The following is a 9,106-nucleotide window of genomic DNA, read 5'->3' on the forward strand; positions in this document are numbered from 1 at the left end:
TCGAAACTTTGGCAGTAGGGGAAAGGAATTGACAGATGTGGTGAAGGGTGAATCGGTTCAGTTGACCAAGTCGTCGAGATCACTGGAAACTCTTCCCTTGAGTGCGCTCATCATGCACTCCATCCGTTCTTTCATCATTTGCATCTCCTCGACGATGTAGGGCGGGGCCGTATCGGCGAGGAATGGCCGGCTCACATCTGGTCTGTTCGGGGCGTTGCTACCCACCGATCCCTCCTGGTTCCTGTGGTCAACACTAGCCCCTTCTTGATCTTCCTTTTGGTTTCCCATCGCTGCATTCTTCTGTCGCAACTATTCTTTTAGGGTTTGGTTTTGTCTGGTGAGATGCTCCACGGCCATAGCCGCGGTCAGGGTTTGTACTTGTCTCTCGAGAGCGGTTGGGAGTGGCTCGTCTCCCTGAATGTTATTGGTGGTGGTCGCCATTGAGCGAGTAAGAACTATGCAACTCTTAGTCCGGGAAGTGTTTGTTATGGCTTATAAGTCTCGCACTTTCCCCACAGACAGCACCAACTGATGATGCCGTAAATATCACCAGTGAGTTACACGATTTTCGCACGCTCGTAATGATGCCTGAACAAAAAAGAGAGAAGAACTAACAGAGAACACTGGTGTAGTGCTGACTGAATACCCTCCAAAGGTTAAGTTAGAACTATTCTTACAACTCTAGAGTGATAAAGAAGGGTAAATTATGCGTACTTTGATTTGTGAGGGTATTGGGGCTTTTATAGTAGTAGAAGGTTGACCTCTCCTCTTTGGTGTAGAAGTCTTTTCCTCATAGGAATCCTCTTGAATAGCCCTAAACGTGATGGACAAGACATTTCCTTATACATAGAGAAGATATTCATTAACGCGCGTATCTTCCAGAATCCTTTTTGTGCTAGAATTCCTATTTGCCTTGGGATCCTGCAGTGGTTAAGTATGTGTTGCAAGTATTTCCATCTAGGGCTTCTGGCTGCCACGTGGGTGCTTACGTGAGCGCTTGATCCGTTCCTGTTGCATTGGTTTATGCAGGATATGTCCATAACAGACCTCTGCACATTTGGGCTCACCCTTTATCAGCCCTCGGATGTGAATTCGTTAGGCCCACTTCATGGAGATCCGTCAACCTAGATTTTTACCCTCTTCAGTCTCTAAGTCTCTCCGTCCCTACTCTTGCTCTGTGCTCTCTTTTAAGTTTTCTTTATAAGTCACAACAGTGTCAAGTGTCAACATATGATTAAATCTAAGTTAACCAAACAAGGATTCAATATGAGATAAGAGGGATACCTTTGCTTTTGTAGACCTGTAGTGCTAGTGCCATTGGCTGCCGAACTCCTCTCCTCTGTGTTCAGACGTAAGTTAGGTTTTCCTCTCTTTTTTTTTGTTTTTATTTTGTTTTTTTGTTTTTTTTTTTTGTTTTTGAATGTCTTAGAAATCCCCTTCTTTTTTCTACTTTGGTCCATATATTTTATTTTCACCGCTTTTAGTCCCTATTTAGAAAAACGTCATCTATTTTAGTCCTTTCCGTCAATGCCCTAACGGCAAAGTCCTAGGTGGCAGATGGAGTGCATCGCTGGCACACTAATGCTGACATTAGCATTAAAATAATAATATAATATAGGCGTAAATGCACTTTTAGTCCCTACAGTTTGCATCTTTTCCATTTTGGTCCCTACATTTTTATTTCACTACTTTTAGTCCCTAAATCAATTAATGCATTCCATTTTGGCCCCTACCATTACTCACTCAAAAGAAAATGCCTATGTGGTAAACAGAATACACAGTCTACACTCATAATGCTTACATAGCTATTAAAATAACAATAAAAAAGTTTAATTTTGCATTTAAGTAATGCCACATCAGCATTTTAATATTTTAAAAAGCCACATCATTAAAAAAATTTAATTTATTAATTTTAACTAAATAAAAAAAATTTAAAACAGATTATTTAAAAAGAAATTAAATTAATTAAATTAAAACTCTAATCTAAACATGAATGAAACATCCAGATCTTTCTCTCTCGGTTTCTCAAAAAAACCCAAATAAAATCTGAAATATGAATTTTGAAAAGAAAAATTTTAATATCAAGATCACAATTTCTTTACTTTTCTACAAACTAAACACATCAACAATGTTTATGGAGAAATCTGTAACAATTTGTAAGCAATCAAAGTACCGTACAAATCTCCAGAAGCAATTTGCTGGTTCATGTCACACACTTGCACTGCTGGTTCCAGCACCGCCCTCTACATAGAATAAATCACATTTTCAAGCCAAATCTCTAGCCATAAACCACATTTTTGAGTCGTAAACCAAATTTTTTTTTGCATAAACATACTATACAACAAAAACAGAGGGCTTAAGCTTCAGAGTCAAAACAAAACAAAAACAAAAACCCTCATAAAATCTAGGCCATTGAAGGCCAAACTTCACTAAAATTCACCAATACAAAAACCTGTTAATTTAAAGACCCCATTATCAAAGGCAAGACACATAGATTCTAAAACAAGATCATAATTTTTGTTTATAGTTATGAAAAGGGTAACCATTATCACTAGCCACACAAACAAGGACATAATTTTTTTGAAATTACAAAGAAATGATTTTTGTTGCTTGTTAATGAAAATTAATAAAGAGCCAAAGCAACTTGAATAGGGAAGAGCTTGGTGATACCCCTCTTAGACAAAGCAAAGATAATCTCCTGAGAGATTCCAAGCTTAGCGACCTCCAAATCTGCATTAGCTTTTGGCAACGAAGAAGATGAGGCTTCGGATTTGTAATAAGCTATGGTAGCAAATTCGGCAAGAGAAAGCGAGGAATGAATGGTGAAAGTATTCGGTTTTTCTAAGAAACCGAGAGAGAAAGATCTGGATTTTTTTTTTTTTTTTTTTTTTTTGATGAGAAGATCTGGATGTTTTGTTCATGTTTAGACCAGAGTTTTAATTTAATTAATTTAATTTCCTTTTTAAATAATCTGTTTTTAAATTTTTTTATTTGGTTAAAATTAATAAATTAATTTTTTTAATGATGTGATTTTTTAAATATTAAAATGCAAAATGCAAAATTGAAATTTATTATTATTATTTTAATAGCCATGTAAGCATTGTGAATGCTGACTGTGTATTCCGTTTGCCACATAGGGAACATCTGTTAAGTAAGGAACGGTAAGGGCCAAAATGGAATGCGTTAATTGATTTAGGGACTAAAAGTGGTGAAATGAAAATGTAGGGACCAAAATGAAAAATATGCAAAATGTAGGGACTAAAAGTGCATTTACATCTATAATATATTATTTAGCATTTTAAAAATGCCACATCATCTTTTAAAAACAAAAAATTAATTTTTGAATTTTAACTAAATGAAAAAAAGGAAAAAACAGAAATAAAAGCCAAAAATAATATAAATTCAGATCTAACTTTATTTTGAGTAAGAACAGACAAGAACACAAACCCAGTCATTTTTTTGTTGGCAACCAAACACAATATCAGTTGACACACACACGATTAGCCAAAACCTAGAAATACCATAGATTGGTTAAAAAAAAGATTTTTAAAAAATCTAATGTGAGATTAGAGAAAAAACCAAGATTGAGCACCCAAAATTTTCAAAACCCGAAAAATACAAACCCAGAAAATTAACACAAACCCATAAATTTCAAGCACAAACCCAGAAAATCAAACACACTCTCCTCTCAATCCACAGACAAAAGAAAGAAAGAAAGAAAAAAAAATTGCAGCTTCTCCAACTCACACACTAACCCCCAAAACCAACCAATGCCTAGAAATTACACTTAAAAACTCCAAAACTCACAAACCCATTTCCTATCTCTCTCTCTCTCTTTCTCTGTCCTGTAGAGACAACCTGGGTTTCTCTAATCTGGGTTCCCAAAATGAAGCCTCAAACGCTTCCCATTTTGGGTTTCACTTTTCTCACAATATTGTTCCTTTTTTCAAGACCAGATCTGGCTTCTGCCCATTTGCACTCTTGGCTCTTCACTTTGCTGTTGGTGGGAGAACAGAGACTAGTCCATGCCGTTGGGCTGGTGTTATTTGTGAGCAAAATCGAGTCATAGTGCTTCGTCTTCCTGGTATGGCTCTCTCAAGCCAACTTCCCAATGGCATTTTCGGAAACCTCACTCTCTCCGCATTCTCAGTCTTTGTCTCAACGCTCTCACTGGTTCACTTCTCAATGGCATTTTTAGTTTTTAAGTTTGTGTTCTTGTGTTTGATTTTCTAGGTTTGTGCTTGAAATTTCTGGGTTTGTGTTAATTTTCTGGGTTTGTATTATTTGGGTTTTGAAAGTTTTGGGTGCTCAATCAAGGTTTTTTCTCTCATCTCACATTAGATTTTTTAAAAATCTTTTTTTTAACCAATCTATGGTATTTATGGATTTTGGCTAATCGTGTGTGTTTCAGCTGATATTGTGTTTGGTTGCCAACAAAACAATGACTGGGTTTGTGTTTTTGTCTGTTCTTATTCAAAATAAAGCTAGATCTCAATTTATATTATTTTTGGTTTTTATTTTTATTTTTTTTGATTTAGTTAAAATTCATAAATTCATTTTTTTTAGGGTGTCAGCGATGCACTTCGTCTACCACTTAGGATTTTGTTGTTAGGGTACTGACGAAAATGACTAAAATAGATGGTGTTTTTCTAAATAGGGACTAAAAGTGATGAAAATAAAAGATAGGGGCTAAAGTTGAAATCGCATAAAAATATAGGGACGAAAATGTGATTTTTGCCTATATTTTTTTATAGCATTTAAAAATATCAATAATATTGTTAAAATGACAAAGTGTAATTTTATTTAAACAAATTTTTAAAAATAATATATTATATATATACACTAAAAAAAAAATCTAGGAGGGCCACTGCCCCTGAAAAAAAGGTAATTCAATTGTAAAAGTGAGAGAGGAAGACGAACCTTGTGAAGTAGTGCAAGATATTTTTTTAATGAAAGGTAATTCAAATGTAAAAGTGAGAGGGGAAGACCAACCTTGGGAAGTAGTGCAGATATTTTTAAAAAAAAGGTAATTCAATTGTAAAAGTGAGAGAGAAAGACCAACCTTGTGAAGTAGTGCAAGATATTTTAAAAAATAATAATAATTCAGCAAAAAAAAAAAAAAAAAAAAATTGTAAAAGTGAGAGAGGAAGACCAACCTTGATGATTCTTATTTTGATTTGAGAGGTTGGGTCTTTAGTAGTGATATATATTTCTACGGTTAGTTAGTGATATATATATATATAGAAAAATCTAAGGAACAGCACAAATGACTGAACTTAAGTTTTATTCCGTATAGAAAAATATCAGTCAGTAGTGGTGGCCGAGGAGAGTCTCAGTCATCGCATCGTATTCTGTTGGTCACAGGCTCACAGCGTCAGCAACAAGTCTTTACTCTTTACCGTCACCTTGTAAAATATCTGACTTTGTTTAGTTTTAGCCTAACATATATGATCCTTCCACTAGTTTCGTTTATAAATATCATCCACCACCTACACCAAACACCACGTACTGGCTAGATAACTAGCAAGCGAGAAAGATAGAGAGAAATATCTGAGGAGAGGAAAAAGAAGAAGAAAGAAAAAGGAAATGGGTTCTATCTATGGTGATTCACAACCACACCATGTGGTTCTCTTTCCCTTTATGTCCAAAGGCCACACCATCCCACTCCTCCACCTTGCACGCTTACTCCTCCATCGCAGCCTCACTGTCACCATCTTCACCACCCCAGTCAATCGTCCCTTCATCTTTGAGTCCCTCAATGACACCACAGTCACCCTTCTTGACCTACCATTCTCACACAATGTGCCTGATATACCTGTTGGCATTGAGAGCACAGACAAACTGCCCTCTATGTCCATGTTTCCTTCATTTGCAAACGCCGCAAAGCTCATGCAACCCGACTTCGAACGAGCACTCGAGACTCTTCCACGTGTTAGCTTCATGGTCTCTGATGGGTTCCTCTGGTGGACCCTAGAGTCTGCTTCCAAGTTCAACATCCCGAGGTTTGTATACTATGGTATGAACTATTACTCTTCTTGTATGGGTAGAGCTGTGGCTATTGATAGACTTCTCTTTGGACCTGAATCAGACGACGAGTTGATATCAGTTCCTCCTTTTCCATGGATTAAAGTTACTAGAAATGACTTTGAGCCCCCATTTACTAAGCCGGAGCCAAAGGGTCTACAAATTGAGTTCCTCATGGAAGTAGTCATAGCAACAGCGAAGAGCCATGGTATTATATTCAACAGCTTCTATGAGCTTGAACCTTTGTTTGCTGATTATTGGAACAGTGAGTGTACACCCAAGGCCTGGTCTGCGGGGCCCTTTTGCCTGGCTGAGCCACCAAAAGGTAGCACTGAACCCCACAATAAGCCTAAATGGGTTCAGTGGCTGGACAAGAAGCATGACCAAGGGAGCTCAGTTCTGTATGTAGCTTTTGGGTCTCAGGCAGAGATTTCACCTGCACAACTCAAAAATATAGCAACAGGGTTGGAAGAATCTAAAGTGAATTTCTTGTGGGTGATAAGAAAGAGTGAGTCAGAGATTTCTGATGGGTTTGAAGAGAGAGTGAAAGATAGAGGAATTGTAGTGAGAGAGTGGGTTGACCAAAGGGAGATTTTGATGCATGAGAGTGTGCAAGGGTTTCTTAGCCACTGTGGATGGAATTCTGTGTTGGAGAGCATATGTGCTGGGGTTCCAATCATTGCATGGCCTATGATGGCAGAGCAACCATTGAATGCAAGAATGGTTGTGGAGGAGATAAAGGTGGGACTGAGGGTTGAGACATGTGATGGGTCAGTGAGAGGGTTTGTGAAGTGGGAGGGGTTAGAGAAAATGGTGAAAGAATTAATGGATGGAGAGAAGGGGAAGGAGGTGAGGAAAAAGAGTAAGGAGCTGGCAGAGATGGCCAAGAAAGCTATGGGGGAAGGTGGATCGTCCAAGTGCACTTTGGACTTGCTCATTGATGAGACATGTGGAAAGAAGACATGAACAGGTGTCAACTGGATCTAATAAAGATTCAACTAGCACGGAATAATCCGTGACTTCTTAACTCCATTTAATATGTGTACCATTTTATGTTTACCTTTTGTTTTATTTGGAGGTACCATTTAAAAATAGGGATCTCTATAAGGTTAAAAAAAAAAAAAAAAAAGGGTCACTATATATATTTCCTCACATTTCTCACCGTATTTTATGGGCTCTATTTTATTTTATTTTTTTTCTTAATGTTTGTGTAAGGACACAATTTGGGACGACTCATAATAATGTTGGGTTCGCACGTAAAAATGCCCAAACAATATCATTTATATAGTGTGGGTTTGAAAAGCTAGGCATTGGTCACCAGACGGTGGTTAGTCGTGGTGTTCATACATAATTAAATCGTATTCGTTCTAGGAGTTTTTCTCCTGAAGGCGAGCTGGGAGACTCTGGTTTTTGGCCATTTTTCCCAGCCCCTTTCTTGGTGCATTAACCTTCACACTATATAGCCCTTCCTGGTTGATCTTAGCCCTCCACTTGTTGATCAGGCAGGTGCCTACTTCTGTGCCCGTCCCATCAGCTGTCACTCCTTACTTTTTGTTAGTTGCGATGATCGAAGTCACCCTGTCCAGGCGTCTTTTTTCATTAACATGGTCAGGACGCTGGCAGGTGCATTTAATGCGGAGGGGACGTATTTACCCTGAACCAGTTTCGCACCGTACCCTCACGTGGGTCCCATTCTACTCACATCTCTTTCAGGGGGCTTTTTGGTGGCAGCCATCATCGAGACGTTGCTCTTCCCCTTGAAGTCCTGGAGTGCCGAGGACAGGGTCACCCTCGGCTGTTCCACTCGACACTTCGGCCTTTCCCCATTCGTCCTCGGCAAATACCCTCCTCGGCACGGGCCCCGGGCCCTAATAGAGCGTGGGCCGGATCATAAATTCCCCGGCCTCACAATTTGTTTTAGACATCCGTACATGTATCTTTAATTAAAAATTGTGTTAAATGCATGATTTCAATTATAGTTTCAAAAATGTAAAATTGTGTCTTGAAAACATAATTTTAATCATAGTTTGAAAAAAGTAAATTGTGTCTTGAAAATATGATTTTACCATTTAATTGAAATCATATTTTGAACACACAATTTTAGGCTTTTAGCGGATGTAGCACACACATTGTATACTATGATGTATAATTAGCAGCGCCTTATTTTATTAGACTTTAAGCCTGTTAAAGATGAAAAAACTTCAAGTCAAGCTAAGTGATCCACAAAACTAAGTGTGCAAAAAAAGCCACCTCTGCAACTCACACTTAAATTGATTTAAATGATTATTATATATCTAGATGAGTGGTTAAAAAACCCATAAACAAGTCCGACTTTACATTTATAATTCATACCCTAGCTGGATTTATTTAGGCTAAGCAATCTTTTATATTTGTCAAAAATCTTTAAATTCAACTATACCTCTTGATGTTTTCAAAGGAGATATTTATTACTCAAATCTCCTATCTCTTATTTTTTTGAAGAAAAGGTAAGTGATTTTATTGCGGTAAATCATAATGGAATACATCATCTGGTAGAATTTCTAATCACATATCAGTATCTGTAGCTAAAACTACTCTTCTAGCAAGGGCGTGGGCTAGCTTATTCTCATCTCTCTTAACATACTTAAAACTACATTGAATCATAGAACATTTAAAATTTCTAATCTCCTCTATGATATGCCCGAATATAGTATATTTTTTTTGACTTTTTAAATATACATCTTCATATTTGGGGCTAAAAGACCTATATTTTTCTAATCTCATCTTAAGAGGAGATTTATAATCTCCTCTTAACATACTTAAAACTACATTGAATCATAGAACATTTAAAATTTCTAATCTCCTCTATGATGTGCCCGAATATAGTATATTTTTTTGACTTTTTAAATATACATCTTCAGATTTAGGGCTAAAAGACCTATATTCTTCTTTGGTACATGTATCTTTTTCAAGTTAAAACACCCATAATGTATTATTTGAGTCAAATAACTAGGATTATAAATAAATCAAACTATTTATGAATAGCTCGAGCTCAATTTGAGAAAATTCTTGTTTATGTTCGTTAATTTGTTTATAAAAAAGT

At 36.9% G+C, this 9,106-nt stretch overlaps 1 protein-coding gene across 1 annotated transcript; it reads left to right on the forward strand.

The window, feature by feature from the left end:
* Positions 1–5,310: 5,310 nt before the first annotated feature.
* Positions 5,311–7,190, forward strand: LOC126714914 (UDP-glycosyltransferase 90A1-like). Its single transcript, XM_050415324.1, has one exon. The coding sequence runs from the start codon at positions 5,587–5,589 to the stop codon at positions 6,988–6,990; it is 1,404 nt and encodes a 467-aa protein (XP_050271281.1). The 5' UTR covers positions 5,311–5,586; the 3' UTR covers positions 6,991–7,190.
* The last annotated feature ends 1,916 nt before the right edge of the window (positions 7,191–9,106 follow it).

The sequence above is a fragment of the Quercus robur genome, chromosome 2, assembly GCF_932294415.1.
Source record: "Quercus robur chromosome 2, dhQueRobu3.1, whole genome shotgun sequence".
Taxonomy (NCBI): domain Eukaryota; kingdom Viridiplantae; phylum Streptophyta; class Magnoliopsida; order Fagales; family Fagaceae; genus Quercus; species Quercus robur.

Bases quoted from the DNA above. Each gene is read 5' to 3' on its own strand.
- LOC126714914 (XM_050415324.1), top strand. From the start codon at position 5,587: ATGGGTTCTATCTATGGTGATTCACAACCACACCATGTGGTTCTCTTT.